At 45.8% G+C, this 17,126-nt stretch overlaps 1 protein-coding gene across 1 annotated transcript in view; it reads left to right on the forward strand.

The window, feature by feature from the left end:
- The window catches only part of PCDH11X (protocadherin 11 X-linked), a 1,806,309-nt gene that overhangs the window by 1,410,682 nt on the left and 378,501 nt on the right, over positions 1-17,126 (forward strand). The window contains exon 6 of the mRNA XM_033945367.1: positions 14,326-14,524. Coding sequence (XP_033801258.1) covers positions 14,326-14,524 — 199 coding nt within the window. The remainder of the gene's footprint in view (positions 1-14,325; positions 14,525-17,126) is intronic.

Below are 17,126 nucleotides of genomic sequence, written 5' to 3' on the forward strand. Positions count from 1 at the left end.
AATGAGACTCCATTCCTGGTCCTTCTTGGTACAGATTAAATTGAATGAATCAAAACCAAAATTACTCTGGCTCGGCCCAAAATTAGAACATCTTCCCACCCTCTTCGCACTACCCTCAGGCACTGCACTGCAGCTTGAGTTCTCAAGCAAGGTCCTTGGCATCATTATCGATTCTTCTCTCTCCCTCAATGACCACCTCAACTCCTTGGCTAAATCATGCTTTTTCAGCCTCCACATGCTGATGAAAGTAAGATCCTATTTTCGCCATCCTTGTCCAATCCATCATCCTCTCCAAACTAGACTACTGCAATGCCATCTACTTAAGCCTATCAAAAAAAGTCTTCAAAGACTTCAGCTAATCCAGAATACTGCAGCCAAGTTGATCTTTGCAAAACGCAAGTCTGACCATGGCTCCCCACTCCTAGCCAAACTTCACTGGCTCCCAGTGATTTCCAGAATCCATTTCAAAAGTTCCTGCCTGGCTTTTAAGATCATTCATGGCATCCTTCCTCCCTTAATCCCACTATTTTATAACTCCTTGAGTCCTGACTCCACCAGACCCGCCCAAAGGTATAAACTATCCTTCCCCTCTCTACACGGTATTCGCTATGCAGGCAAACTGGGAAAATCCCTTCTCTTCAGAATCACAGGTCTTTGGAACGACCTTACTTCCCCGCTGCGGAACCTGGGCTCCCTCCAATTATTCCGCAAGCAACTGAAAACCTGGCTTTTCACTAAAATGTAATTCTATCCCCCCTTACTCTTCTATATATAACTTCATGTAAACCATTTTTTTCCTTCTCTTCCTATATTTTAAGTTCTTGTAAACCGTGCCGAGCTCCACATCTGTGGAGATGATGCGGTATATAAACTTAAGGTTTAGTTTAGTTTAACAGCTTCATCACTGCAACCAGTGTCATTTAAAGAATCAGGGCTGTTTTAACATGGATTAGCTAGTGCTTCAAGTGAACGCACACTAGAAAACCTGCGTTAACTGCTTAGCCTCTCCATTCCTCTGCACCCCCCCCCCCCCATACACACTTTGATAGAGCAAGGCTAGTATTACAAATTGCCACTAGAAATTTCAACAACCATTTGCTGGAGGAGCCTCGATGGGCATTACATTACATTGTATTACATTATCTGTTATTTCTATATTGCCCTTACCAGTTATAGTTCTGTACAGTTCACAGAATAAGAAGCTAGACATAATCAATCCAGAAATCACAATAACCATATGTTGGAACCAAATTTGAATCATGTCGGTAGCACATGTTTCCTTAATATCATCGTCTTATGGCATAATGGAAAACATTATTAGATCACTAGTCTTTAAGCCCGTTACATTAACGGGTGCTAGAATAGATGTGTGTGTCTGTCTTTCTTTCTGTCTCTCTCTCTCCTTGGCCGCTGTCGGTCTGTCCTTCTTTCTTTCTGTCTCTCTCTTTCCTCGGCTGTCCTCCACCACCCCTTGTTTTATCTCCCCCCTGGCCAGCAGCACCCCTTCACTGCTCCCCCTGTCCAGTAGCAGCCCTTCTCCCTTCATTTTACCTCCCCCCTGTCCAGCAGCACCTCTTTCCTGCTCCCCCTGTCCAGCAGTAGGCCTTCTCCCTTCATTTTACCTCCCCCCCCTGTCCAGCAGCACTTCTTACCTGATCCCCCTGTCCAGCAGTAGGCCTTCTCCTTTCCCTGCTCCCCCTGTCCAACATCCACTAGCCCGGTTAGCCTCGAGGCTTTTGCTAGGCCAGCCCACCTCGCATTATCGAAGTGGGCTGACCTAGCAAATGCCCCGCAGCTTCTGCGTTTGCTGGTCCAGGGGTGAGACTAGGCGTCCTTGCAGCGGCAGTGCAGGAGTCAAATTGCCACCGCTGTTACAAGCTGCCCCACGTGACAGAAATCGAATTCGGCACGGAGGCCCAAAGCACGGTATCAGTGATCACAAAACCCTAAGTGCGCATGCGCGCTTAGAGTTTTATTATAGAGGATTATCTTAGGAAAATTGACTAGATTCTAGGGTTTTTAGCCGTTGGTTCTTACTTTTTAATTTCTTTCTGCTTTTATTGTATTTCAAATGCATTTTTAAAATTGTGTAAATCACATAGAACTTCACAGTTTTGCGGTATATAAATAAACTGTTATTATTATTATGACTAGTAATGAATTCCATAACTTTGATACCCAATATGTAAAATTAAATGTAAAAATCTTCTTCATTTTTATACCTGTACATGATGTAGCTACTAGTTTCAACGTATTCCAAGTTTCATAATAGGAAAATAGTGTCTAAATTGATCTTGACATGTATGATGGGGCCAGACCATGCAGGAATGGAGATCACTTCTGTCCTGATAAATTCTAAACCATCAGGGATTTGGAAGGGAGGGAGGAGATATCAATGCTCTTCAGGAAGGGTCGGGTAGGAGAAAGGGGATGCTAATATTTGGGGGGGGGGGGGTAAGTCAGAAGGGAGGGGAGCTCACCACACTTCAGACTATTACCTGAAGAGTTCTGGGTGATGGCTGATATTGAGTGTCAGTGTCCAGACAGGTAATTAAGCAAAGATAAGATTGCTTTTTATGATGTCCAAGCTGCCCAGTTAGTTATTCATGGACTGGCACAGAAAAATGTGGATGACAGGGGGGGTCACGTGATGCCGAGTAACTGATTGGACGTGCCTCTGCACAGCTCCGGGCCATGAAGCCCTGATTTCTGCTTATTAGCACAAAATCCTTATCGGGCACTTTTACTTTTTCTACCGCTGACCTCCTGGGGTTGCTGGGTGCACTCGGAGCATTTTTTGGCGGGTTCCGTGCTCGGTATGTTGGCGAGATCGCAGTGGGACACACGAGGGAAGGTAAAGATTACTGAAACAAATATGGCGGAGAGCCACGAGGTGCCGATGTTTACTATTCAGGAAACGGCCATTTAAGAATTAACCAAATCCCTCACCCTCGTCATGGAAGACAAACTTGCTAAGATACAAACCTTTATGGAGGACTTTAGGGAGACGCTTGAGACCCATGCGGGCAGGTTACAGAGGGTGGAAGACCGAGTGGCCCATCAGGAAGATCGCACAGCGAACTTTGAAGAACGTTTGCGGGCACTGGAGACCGCTAAGACAACCTGCTTCGAACGTCTGGATGACCATGAGAACAGGAGCCGTAGGAACAATTTGCGCTTTATTGGGCTGCCTAGTACTATCAAAGATGTCGACCTGCGAGCCTGCCTGGGCGCCTCGGGGGAGAGAGTGCTGATTGAGTGTGCTCACCGGGTAGGGAGTAGGAGAGAAAATGAACAGCGGCCCCGTCCTGTTCTTGCCCGCTTCTTAAACTTTGCTATGAAGGAGTGTGTTCTCGCTCGCTTTCGGCGAGGGGCTGGCTTTGAATACGAGGGGCAGAAGATCTTAGTCTTCCAGGACTTTTCTCCACAAGTGTCTTCCAGGCGCCGGGCAATGGCGCCCCACTGTAACACCCTTTACAAGCGCAACATTAGGGTGTCCCTGCTATATCTAGCCAGAGCTCATGTGTCATTTAATAATAAGATTCACTACTTTGAGACACCAAGTGAGCTCAAGTGATTCATTCAGGGTTTGCCGGCGCCCCTACGAGCGGAACCCGGGACTGCCTGACTCCCCACTACATGCTCTGCCTACAGTGCCCTTGCTCGTGGTGGGGGGAGACTGCGGCGCTCCATGCGCCAGTGGAACGTGGAGACCGTGAGGTGATTCTATCGGGCTTTCTCCCACAGTTTCTGCTGGTTCCCTATGTTCCCTGTTCAGTTGAGGAGCCCTACTACTTCTGCCGCCTTTTGCCGTGTGCGGCCGGATGGGAACACCGTTGGCCATAAGGGTGTTTGAGATCTCCACGGCGTCCTGCTTTCACCCGAGATCTTGCTGGAGTTTTATTATCATCAGGGAGCACAGCGACGGCGTGCACCGGTATCGGTGGTTTCGGAGGCCTTTTCCTCTCTTCTCTGAGGGGGGGCCCTGCCTGGACTGCGGGTCTGCTGTGGGAGGCCACGGGTGCTGGTGTATCAGTGTCCACTGGTTCTATTATGCTGCTGGTCAGTCGCTGGAACAGGTACCCCTGGCAATGTGAGACCTCGCGCTCAGTGCTCCCATTTCCTGGAGCTGGAGTGATCTGTGGGGCGGCATGGGCCGGTGAGATACCATTGAGATGCTGCTCCCTTCCTTAAAAACTCTGTGCCCCGCTACAGCATGGGACTTGTTATAAGTGCTTTTTTCTCCTATGTTTGTTCTGTATCACAAGGGCTTGGCCCGGAGTTGTTTCTTGTTTCTTCTATATTTTCTGGGTTAGCATGGTTTTCCATGCTGGGTTTGGGACTTGGGGGGATTTGGGAGGGGGGGTTGGGAGAGATTGTCTGGGGGAGTGTTTGTTGGTATGTTTGGGGTATGTGTGGGGTGTGTATTTGTGGTATGTCTGGATAGGTGTATGGGTTCTTACATGACGAGACCTTATTCCCGTCAGGGCACGATAGTTCTGTATTCCATGAGTGGGTGGAGGTATAGGCTGGGACGGCCTCTACCGCTCTTAACTTGGTTTTCTTTATTGCTTCTTATAATTCTTCATGATATGCTAAATGTTGCAACTGCATGTTAAATCCTTAAATGTAGGTGGGATACACTCCCCCATCAAGCGCACAAAAATTTTAGCGTATCTTAAACGTGAACACACGGACATAGCATTCCTGCAGGAAACCCATTTGAGTTCTGTAGAACATGGTAAGCTGCACAGGGGATGGGTGGGTCAGGTGTGCTCTGCCTCATTCACAATTCGGAAATGCGGGGTGGCTATCCTTATTCACAAGAATGTACCCTTCCATATTCATAGCCAAATTGCTGACCCCAATGGGAGGTACCTTATCCTGGTGGGTGAACTTTGGGGCAAACCTTTAGTATTGTGTAATGTCTATGCCCCTAACATCTACGCCCATGCTTTCTTTACGTCACTGGTGGGTCACTTAGCGCCCCTCCTGCCTCAACCGATTATACTGGGAGGCGATTTCAATTTTGTGGCACATCCTCAGTAATGTAATGTAATGTAATTTATTTCTTATATACCGCTAAACTCTGTTAGGATTCTAAGCGGTTTACAGAAAAATAGACAATAGGGTGCATTAAAATTATAAGTAAAATAGGTACTTAGAAATTCCCTTACTGTCCCGAAGGCTCACAATCTAACTAAAGTACCTGGAAAAATGACAATTAGTAGAGTAATGAAGAAATAAAATAGAGAATAAATGAGAAAAATAAGAAAATAAACATTCTAATAAGATTACAATGATCTAAAGGACTTTGAAAGGTTGAAAAAAGAGGGGAGATAAGAATAGATGCAGAGGGAGAACTGTTGAAGCAATAGAATTCTGGAGAAATTTAAGTGAAATTTGAATGATAAAACAAAATAAGTGGTAAAACAATAAGTGAGATTAAAAAATATATCATAAACTAAAAAGAATTGAAAATAAAATCAAAACAGTCAAAACTGAAGTCCAGCTTGAATGGGCCCCCGAGCCAACCGTTGGTCCGATGGCCGAACTGCAGCCCTCCTCCGTCGGCTCTCCCCTGCTGGAATGGGGGAAGAGCGAAGACAGTGTCGGGTGTCCCGCTGGAACGGGCCCCCAAGCCGACCGTTGGTCCGATGGCCGGACTGCAGCCCTCCTCCGTTGGCTCTCCCCTGCTGGCATGGGGGAGGAGTGAAGACAGTGTCGGGTGCCCCGCTGGAACGGGCCCCCGAGCCGACCGTTGGTCCGATGGCCGGACTGCAGCCCTCAGTGGGATCACAAGCCAGCTAAGCCGGTGCCAAAGGGCCATTTCAATAAAGGGGTACACTTCCTTATAAAAGAATTGGGTTTATTGGATTCCTGGCGCACCCTGCACCCTACTGACCTTGACTTCTCTTTCTATTCTCACCCTCACTCGTCTTACTCTCGCATTGATTATTTTCTCATTTCTGCTTCTTTCTTCCCGTACCTGTCGGCTGCTTGCATTTCTCCACCTTTAGTCTCTGACCATGCTCTTTTGGGCCCTGACTTATAATTCGGTTCCCAAGCCGTGGGTCGTATATGGCGTATGTCCCCTTTCCTTTTCAGGGATGCGGAGTTTCGGGAATTCTTTCAAAAGTGATGGGACGAGTTCACTCACACTAACTCTGTGGAAGATGTGGACCCAGTTGTTTATTGGGAGGCGGCTAAAGCGGTCATGCGGGGGCATATACTGGCTTACTCGGCGTCCCTGAACAGACGTCGTGATGGGGAATTACTGGCTTTGTCGCGGGATCTTGCTAATTATAGATCTCTTCACATTTCATGTCTCAATGAAGCCTCTAGACAGTCCATGTGCGCCATTCGGGCACAACTTCATCTTCTTTTAGAGCAAAGAGCTAGGCGTAACATATACTGTTATAAATACAAACTGTACCGCTGGGGTGATAAAACGGGGAGGTTGCTGGCTAATTTGGTGCACCCGCACAAAACGTGGCATACTATTACTTCCATTAAGGACAAACGGGGCGTCACGCATGTCACTCATTCGGCCATTACGTAGCAATTTGTGCAATTCTATTCCGACCTTTACGCAGCTCAACCTTATGAATTGGACGCCAGTGATAAGTTTTTTCAGGGCCTTAATATCCCTACTTTGAATGATGCTCAATGCCTTGCTTTTAACGGTCCTATCCTGGGGGAGGAACTGCAGGTAGCCATTAAGAAACTTAAGCTCGCTAAGACACCGGGCCCCGATGGTTGAGGCCCGGAATTTTATAAGTTACTGGATCCGTCGACTTTACTTTCCTTACAACAATACTTTATGGGACTTTGCAGCTCTGTTCCCCTGGGTGATTCACATAACAGGGCACACGTTATTATTCTCCCCGAGCCTGGGCGCCCGCTTGAAGCTCTGGGGTCTTACCGACCTATCTCCCTTCTTAACCAAGATGTTAAACTTCTGGCTAGCATTCTGACGGCACACCTTAAAAATTTTTACCCTCTCTTATTCACGAAGACCAGGTGGGTTTTGTACCCGGCCGGCATGCGTCCATGAATCTCCTACGGATTCTAGCGGTGTTGCAGTCCCCCCATGCCATTACTGATAGGGTGCTTATTACTAGCTTAGACGTTGAAAAGGCGTTCAACATGGTCTCCTGGCCACATTTATTTAGAACGCTTGAGCGTTTCGGGATCCAGGGTGACTTCATTACATGGTTGCTGGCTTTGTATCATCAGCCCAAATCTCAACTCTTAGTGAACGGTGGAGTTTCTGATCCCTTCCCTTTGGGGCGGGTCATGCGCCAGGGTTGTCCCCTTTCACCCTTTCTTCTATCTCTCGAACCTTTGGCGGCATGAATTTGTCAGGACGCACAGTTGGAGGGCCTTCGGGTGGGCAGCAATGAATTTCGCATAAGTATGTTCGCTGATGACATGCTTTTATATGTTAATAATGTCGATCGGTCTATGCCCGCCCTGATGTCCATCATTCGAGCTTATGGTGTCTTCTCCGGTTTAAAAATTAATTTCGATAAGACGGAGGCTCTTTTGTTGGGAGGTTCGCCATCGGAGCCCTGGTGTAAGGACCTAGGCGTGGGTGTTGCCCCGGGGAAGTTAAAGTATTTATGTATCATGCTTTATAGAGACCCACGTAGGATGTACGAAGCTAACATTACCGCTGCCATCGGACGGATCAAAACTCTCTGTCTTAAATGGCAATCGCTACCTCTCTCGCTCCTGGGGCGAGTGGCCTTGGTCAAAATGGTGATGTTCCCGAAATTGCTCTACCCACTGCAAACTATACCCGTTTGGATTTCCCGATCGGACGAGCGCGCCTACCAGACAATCATTTGCTCCTTCATGTGGAGGGGGAAGAGAGCTCGCATCAATTCTCTCAAATTGTCCCAGAGTCATGAACAGGGGGGCTTGGGATTACCCACCTTGAGAATCTACAATGTTGCCGCGCTTCTTCGTTGGATTCATGATCAATTGGTATCCTCGCGCCGATATTCCCCTGCGACCTTGCTTGAGGATTGCTGCCTGCCTTGGTCTTTTTCTTCTTTTCTTCATGGGGCGGGAGGAGGGGGCGCGGGGCCTCGTCCTTCTGTTCTACCTTTCCTCCTTCCTTTTCGGCGGGCATGGCGCTGGTGGCATGTTCTCCAGAGCCGGTTGCCTGCTGTGTCCCCGTTTCTTTCTCTTCTCCGTAACCCTGACTTTGCTTCTGGAGTGGGGGGCCTGGCGGGGTTGAGAGATCGCACTGCGCGTACCACAACTTTGGGTGATGTGTTGGCTCTGGGAGGTGGGGAGTTCCCCTCCTTTGCTCAGATGCGGACGTCGTGGTGCCTACCACCAGTGTTCCCTCTAAGCGGGCGGGTGTTGTGAGCAAACTTTTTTCACTGTGAGCTAAAAATATCGGGCGCCAGCAAGTTATGAGCCAAATAAATATGTTGCTTTCTACCACAGAACTTCCTTACGTTTGTATGGAATCTATCCCCTTTCAACTTTAGAGAGTGCCCTCTCGTTCTCCCTGCCTTAGCTACTAAGTCTATTCCCTTCAGTACCTTGAATGTTTCTATCATGTCCCCTCTCAATCTCCTCTGCTCAAGGGAGAAGAGGCCCAGTTTCTCTAATCTTTCGCTGTACGGCAACTCCTCCAGCCCCTTAACCATTTTAGTTGCTCTTCTCTGGATCCTTTCGAGTAGTACCGTGTCCTTCTTAAAGTACCAGTGCTGGACGCAGTACTCCAGGTGAGGGCGTACCATGGCCCGGTACAGCAGCATGATAACCTTCTCTGTCTCTTCAGTCCAGCATCTGCCCCTTCCATTCACTGTCTGTCTTTCCCTGCCATCTCTCCTCCTGCCCCCCCCACCCCCCAATTTGGTCTAGCATCCATCATCTTCCTTCTGTTCCCCTCATGGTCTGGCATCTCTATCCTTCCCTCCCCCCTGTGGTTTTTAGCATATCTCTCTTCTCATTTCCTCCACTCAGATCTGATCATTCTCTGCTCTCTCTTCCCTTTTCTTCTCTGGTCTTCCTTCTCTATTTTCTGCCTCCATCTAAATTAAATTCTTTCTTACTATTTAGTCCCGTTTCCCTCTTTTCACTGTGTCTACACACAGCTTGTCACCCCTTTCCCTCACCCCTCCATTATCTTACTATTTTCTTCCCCCTTTATTTATCTCCTCCTTCCATCCAGTATGTGTTCTTTCCCCACTTCCATTCAGCATCTGCTCTCCCTTCTCAACTGACATCCATCTGCCTTCTGCTCTCTCTCCCTTCTTCTCACTTCCATCATGTCCCCTTCTCTCTCTCTCTCATCTCCTCCATTCCATCATCTGCCCCTTCTCTCTCTCTCTCTCTCTCCCCCCCCCAACTTCCATCATCTGCCCCCCTTCCCCTCACCTTTGTGGGTCACTTTCCTTCCCCTGAGGGTGGCTCATGTCACAGGGGAAGCTTTGGCCGAGCAGAACCGCTTGATTGACAGTGGAACTTACTTGATTGATGTCGATGCTGGGGCCCGTTGCCGTTTGAAGGAAAAAAAAAAAGGTGGAAAAAAGGAACCTGTAAAGGCGAGAGGAAGGGAAACCTCCAGGACAGCTGCTTTTTGCCCTCCTTCAGCGGCCCAAGAGTTCAGACCAGCAGCGGCAGCTCTGTATGCTTTTAACTTCGGCACAGAGCTGCCCCTAATCAATAGTTTAGCGCGGTTTCATGAGGCAGCCTCGGGGCCTTTGATAGCCGGCCCGCTTCGATGATGCGATGTGGGCCGGCCTAGCAAAGGCCCCGAGGCTGCCTTATGAAACCGCGCTAAACTATTGATTAGGGGCAGCTCTGTGCCGAAGTTAAAAGCATACACAGCTGCCGCTGCTGGTCTGGAGGTGCGGAGACAAGGCAGGAGGCAAACGCGGTGGAAGGCAGGAGTCCCGGCGAAGGCAGGAGTCCCGGCACAGCGACTGCAACAGGAAGTTGCAAGTCAGCTGACGCCGGCCTTTCGTTGCGGCGGGGACCGAATCCTTCGCGGACCGGCAAGATTTTGTTTGCGGACCGGCGGTTGAAGAACTGTGCTCTACACTGTGTGCGCTGTGACGAGAAACTTGTGCGCTGCGAGGTAATATTTTGTGCGTCAGCGCACCCCAGCGCAGCTTAGCGGGAACACTGCCTACCACCCGCGCACATCTACACTTTTCTGCAAATTCATCACTATTATCACTCTTTGGTGCGTGCTCATGGGGATCGCTGGAGCTATGGCCCTTTGGATCTGGTTTTCCTTTCCACACCTACTGCATCTAATAAAATATCCACCTGGTATAGAGCGGGGAGGGATAGTTTGGGAGAGGGTTGCCTCCGCGTTCTGGGGGGAGAGTGGTCTGCAGAGCTGGGGATGTCTGTTTCCCTCCATGATCTTAGGCTCCTCTTCCAGACTCTTTACCTTCATGTGAAGGCGGCAGGCTTGCAGGAGACACAATATAAAATACTGCATCGTTCCTATATCACTAGAGCCCGGGGCTATCATATGGGACTATGGCGTGATGATATCTGTTCTAAATGTAACTCTCATAGGGGTAATTATATTCATTCATTCTTTGATTGCACCAAACTGCACTTCTGGGATTCTGTGAAGACCTGTTTGACGGCCCTCCTGCGGTGTCAGGTATCCTGGAATCCCTCTGCGCTGCTATTGGGAGATGTTACTGACCTAAGTCAACAGGGCCTGGACTTTCCTGCTCAAAAATTTATTCTCCATGCGATACTTGTGGGTAAACAACTCATTCTGAAGTATTGGAATGTTGAGGAGGTACCGTCTTATAGCATGTGGACATCCCGGATGCGACAGCAAGTGCGTTTTGAATTGGACACTTATACCTCTCGACCTCAGCATCATTGGAAACTTTAGTGCTCATTCCGGCAAAGGACCTTAGAACATAGAACATAGAACATAGAACATAGAAACATAGAACATAGAACATAGAACATAGAAAGATGACGGCAGAAAAGGGCCATAGCCCATCAAGTCTGCCCACTCTATTGACCCACCCCATTAAGTCTGAATGCTAATGACCTGGTTCCTTAACTCGACCCTCGTAGGGATCCCACGTGGATATCCCATTTATTCTTAAAGTCGAGCACGCTGGTGGCCTTGATCACCTGCACCGGAAGTCTGTTCCAATGATCTACCACCCTTTCTGTGAAGAAATACTTCCTGGTGTCGCCACTAAATTTCCCTCCTCTGAGTTTGAGCGGGTGCCCCCTTGTGACCGAGGGTCCTTTGGGAAAGAATATATCGTTTTCCACCTCGACACGACCCGTGACGTACTTAAATGTCTCAATCATGTCACCCCTTTCCCTGCGCTCCTCTAGGGTATAGAGCTGCAGTTTGCCCAGTCTTTCTTCGTATGAGAGACCCTTGAGCCCCAAAACCATCCTAGTGGCCATCCTCTGGACCGACTCAGCTCGAAGCACATCTTTCCGGTAATGTGGCCTCCAGAATTGCACACAGTATTCCAGATGGGGTCTCACCATGGTTCTATAGAGTGGCATTATGACTTCAGGTTTACGGCTGACGAAGCTTCTATTGATACATCCCATCATTTGCCTTGCCTTTGATGAGGCCTTCTCTACTTGTTTGGCAGCCTTCATGTCTGCACTGATGATTACCCCCAAGTCCCGTTCCTCTGAGGTCCTAGCTAGCGTTTCTCCATTCAAGGAGTATGTTCTGCATGGATTTCCTCTGCCGAGATGCATGACCTTACATTTTTTAGCGTTGAAGCCTAGCTGCCATGTCGAGGACCAGTTTTCTAACGTGATTAGATCTTGTGTCATACTATCCTGTAGGTTGCTTTCACTTACTATGTTACACAGTTTGGCATCATCGGCGAACAGTGCTACTTTACCCTGAAGCCCCCGGGTCAAGTCCCCTATGAATATGTTGAAAAGGGATGGTCCCAGGACTGAGCCCTGCGGCACTCCACTAGTCACCTCCGATGTCTCAGAGAGGGTGCCGTTGACCACCACCCTCTGAAGTCTTCCACTCAGCCAATCACTGACCCATGCAGTTAGTTTCTCACCCAAACCCATTGATTTCATCTTGTTTAGTAGTCTACGGTGTGGGACACTGTCGAAAGCTTTACTGAAATCCAAGTACACTATGTCCAGAGACTCTCCCAAGTCTAGCTTTCCTGTCACCCAATCGAAGAAGCTTATAAGATTGGATTGGCATGACCTGCCTCTGGTGAATCCATGTTGACAGGGATCCCTTAGATTCCCTTCATCCATTATCGTGTCTAATTTACCTTTAAGTAGAGTTTCCATGAGTTTGCACACTATTGATGTGAGACTCACCGGTCTGTAATTCGCAGCCTCTGCTCTGCAACCCTTTTAGATCTGGATGGCTGAATGATTTGATAGGCTTGTGCGATAGCTGTTCATGTTTTAGTTTATTTTGTGTCTTGTACCTTTTTCTGTGCTCATCCTGCCCAGGGTTTGAGTATTTGTACGCCCTAGAGTGTGTGAGTGTGTGTGTGATTGGTTGTTTGAGTTGCGTGTGGTGTGGTTTGTATGGTTTGCATGGGTCGTGAGTGACAGTGGACTGTATTGAATCGTTTGGGGATTCTGGTTGCTTCTTATAACAGAAATTGTGGACGGGGGAAGCTGGTCAGCGTGCTGTTCCCTCTTACTGCTAGTTTTGCTCTTTCTGTGGGGGTGCGATGTCTCTTCTATTGCTGTGTATTTCATAGCTTTATACGGTTCAGCCTATGTATATTGTTAGGTGTTACACGTTGACTGATATGTATCACTGTGCACCTGTACTGTTGTTGTATTGTGGATGGCAGTTGCTGTCCGAGTGTTTCTTGTCTCAATAAACATGATATTTAAAAAAAAAAAAAAAAATGTGGATGACAGAAAAACAAGAGAAGTCCAACAAATCTGCAGTGAAAGACAATCAGCCAAAACAAGAAGAGAAATGCAGAGTTGATGTATAAAGTAAAGGAATTTTACAGGAACAAATAAATTATAAAAATCCTACTGGTGGTTCTCATAATCGAGAAGTCAGGACACCTGACTCCTCCTCAGCTCTATCCCAGGTTCTCTCTTCTTCTGCCTGGATTCTACATGGCTAGTTAGCACCGATATTTGGTGGCACTGACTGGTTAAGTACCATGAATATCATGGGTTAAGTAGGCACAAGCCACTTCTGCCCACTTATGAATTGGCTTGTAAATTGGGACCATAGAAATCAGAATTCTGAGAATGTGTGTTTTAGGTAAATATTGACACTTCTCATTTAGGGGTTCTTTTACTAAGGCGTGCTAACTGATTTAGCGTGCGCTAAATTGGTTAGCGCGCCCTAGTAAAAGGACCCCTTAATTTTCTCTTTATAACTGAAAAGTTGAGATGGTCTTTATAAATTTAAAATTCAAATGAATAAGTCAAACCAAAGCAAAAAAAAAAAAACACAAAACAAAGGCCCTCTTTTACTAAGGGCTCATTTTACAAAGGTGCGCTAGCAATTTTTTGCGCATGCACCGGATTAGCGCGCGCTACCTGAAAAACTACCGCCTGCTCAAGAGGAGGCGGTAGCAGCTAGTGCGCGTGGCATTTTAGCACGCACTTCAAGGCCATAATGCACCTTTGTAAAAGGAACCCTAAGTTGTGGTAGAGGTTTCTACCATGGCCCGGAGCGCTAAATACTCCGACACTCATAGGAATTCTATGAGCATTGGGGCAGCATCAGATCATTTAGCACTCCAAGCCACATTAGAAACCTCTACCATGGCTTAGTAAAAGGGGGAGGGATGAAGTAATAACAAGATACAATGTGTGGAAATATTTCAGTACTTTGTAGTTGTCAGCGCTGTAGCATTTTATTTTGCAAGTATTCAGGATCCTGGAAAAATATATAACCTAAAAATATCACTTTTTCTCACCTTAAAGTATTGAAGAGATTTGCAATGAGTAAAGGGAATGCTTTTTTTTTTTTTTAAGACTAAGCAGAGAAATAAATTCAGCTAAAATGATGATTGAAATCTCTAAGTCACTTTATAGAAATCATCAAAGACCCTTGAAAGTTGACAGCATTAGTTTGAGGTGTCTTTCATTTTGCACCAAGAGATTACAGTTTTCAAAAAAACAGATAGTGCTCTGCTGTCAGGTGAACTTGGTTTGATCACAGAGCTGGCTATTCATAAAAGCCTGAAATTGGGAACAACTGTGTGCCGTGTTAATGTATTCCCTCCAGATAGCTAAAATAATATATTCTCTAAATTGACTGCATTAAGTAATTACGCACATCATGACTGAGACCTTGTACTTTTTATTTCTTCTTTGCAGCCTCAGCGCAGGGTCACATTTCATCTCCCAGATGGTTCTCAGGAAAGTTGCAATGACAGTGGATTGGGCGATCATGAACCCAAAACCACTGCAGGCACGTCACACCCCTTGCCTCTTGGTTTCCCTCAAGAAGAATTTTATGAGCAGGCTTCACCTAACAGCCGGACAGAAGGAGATGGAAATTCAGATCCAGAATCCAGTAAGAGATCTATTGACATGTTGCTTGCATATTTTAAAAAGAAGTATTTATTACAACAAAATAAAATGAATTGTGCAAATAACGTGTTAAATTTTTTTTCATATCCTATAAATCAACCGACTAAGGGCCTTCATTACGAAGCCATGTCAAAAGCCTCAAAGCTTTTTAAATCTCTATGGGTTTTGGGGAAGTTATTGCAGTGGCCCATGCTAATCGGCTTTGTAAAAGAGGCCTTAAATGTGTGCTGGAGAATCAAGATTAATTACAAAGTGGAAAGTAAAACTCATTTTGTTGAATAGACTAGAAAAAGGTCTGTAGCTTCTTCCTCTATGAATTTGTATAGATGAAATGATTTGTACCCAAAGTGAACGCATTGTTAGAAATACATTAGGTATATGACTATGTACCAGCAGGGCTAACATCCCATCAGACATGGATCTTGCATGAGAAGGCAAGATAAAAAAAAAAGAAACCTTTATTTACTGTAGATAGTACAACATATGCTAAGCTTGCCAGTTAATGTGATCAAAATTACATATTTGTTTGGGGCTGTATTCAGTTTATATTATTGCACAGTATTGAATTGATTTTTATCTGGGGCATGTTTACTGATGTACTTTGAGTAGTTAATTTGTACTAAAAAGCTCCAACTTAAAAATCATACTTTAATTTGTTATGAGGTAAAAATTAGGCGAGGTATGGCACAGAATGGGCATGAACGGCAGAGACAGTGCACGGTGATTAAGGTTCTGGGCTAACTGTCAAGGCCACCAATATCTTGGTAATAGCACTAGTGGTCAATCAGCTAAATAAGGGCAATTATTAACATGTGGAGGGGCATAATCGAAAGGAACGTCTAAGTCCATTTTTGTCTAACTCGCAAGTCGTCCAAAGTAAAAAACAGCTTAAGACACATTTTCAAAAAAATACGTTGCAATTTTTTTTTTCATTTTGAAAATCGTCTAAGTATATGTCCTGTCGATCTGATTGTCCAAGTCGCTAAATCATCTATCTTTATACCACATTTTCGTCCATCTTTTCATCCAAGTCAAAAACGCCTAGAACAAGCCCTGTTGGATGTGGGAGAGGTCTGCAAAGTGATAGACTGAACACCCAGACATGGCACCTAAATAGTGGGGTACCTTACAGGGCATTGCTATGAACTTCACAAAAAGGGTGCCATGTCTTCTCCTCACTACAGCTCCCTTATAGGTCATGGTTAGCCCCCCAAACCATCTCCAGAATCCCCTAGACCCACTTATCTAGCACCCCAATAGCCCTTAAGGCTGCAGGAGCCATTTATATGTCAGTAAAAAAGGGTTTGGGGGATGTATAGGGGAGTGCACACGTTTCAGTATCAATGCAGTGATTACAGGGGCTTATGAGCATGGGTCCTCCTCTCCTTGGGTCCCTAACCCACCCCCAAGAAGGCTTAAGATGCCTCTGTGCAGCACGACTAGGCTTTCCCATGTCCGGCTGCCAGGTGATGATTTTCTGGAGGCACAATTTTCAAGTTGTGATTAATATTTTTATGGGGGTGGGGGTGGGATCGGTGATCACTGGGGTAGTGTGTGGGTGTCTGTATTATGTGATTGCAGTGCTTATCTGTCACTTTAGGTGAGTTTTTGTGACTTAGACCATGTTTTAAATGGTCTAAGTCACAATGTCCAAGTTCCATCGATCCTGTGCTGTATAACTTTTGGTTATACTTGCAGTACGACTTAGTCTAAGCCTGCCCATGTCCCACCCAAATCCCACCCTCGACACTCCTCCTGAAATGCCCCGTTTAGCTAAGGTCATTCATTGGCACTGTGAAGGCCTAGATCGTTTTGAAATACATCCAAAACCCGGTTTTAATATCAGCACTTGGACATTTTTGACTGATGATCGTCCAAGTGCCAACTTAGGCCGGTTTTTGGACGTTTTTCTCATTCGATTATGAGCCCCTTACTGTATATTAGGGGCATTTCTTAAAAATGCAATATTAGATTAGCATATGCTAACTTCATTAATACTTATTATTAGTAAATAGATCTCAGTCCATTAAACTGTCCCTTCAATAAATTAGGCATGTGATAACATGGGATCACCTTATAGTAAATCTAACCCTTAATTTTTTTTCTGCAACCTGCATTCAAATAGTCATTACTTTCTTACTTCTTAGAGTCAGTCCTAAATATTTTGACAAGATTAAGGGAAAACAAAATAAAACTTATCAAGCTGCTCACTTCTTTATGTAGGATAGTCATCTTCATAAATGCCTCATTAAACTAAGATTGAGAGATAGTTAAAAACACTTGTACTGTGATTTACTCCAAGGGTTTGATAATGTAAACTACTGTGTAACAGTATTTTCCCTCTATAAATTTGTTTCTTTGCTCAGATAACTCACTGAACATAGTTATTCTAAGCATTTTAAATCTTGACTTATCGGTACATCCTATTACAGTACAACCAAAATATAGAGCCAGGATTAAATGACCTATAAATACAACATTCTTGGACAGCATCACAAATATGAATATTTAAGAGAATCTGATGTGTGGAGAAAATAAGTTAGTAAAGTTTTGGACATACTATTTTTTGAACTACGAGTCCCTTA

Source organism: Geotrypetes seraphini, chromosome 5 (assembly GCF_902459505.1).
Source record: "Geotrypetes seraphini chromosome 5, aGeoSer1.1, whole genome shotgun sequence".
In the NCBI taxonomy this organism is placed as follows: domain Eukaryota; kingdom Metazoa; phylum Chordata; class Amphibia; order Gymnophiona; family Dermophiidae; genus Geotrypetes; species Geotrypetes seraphini.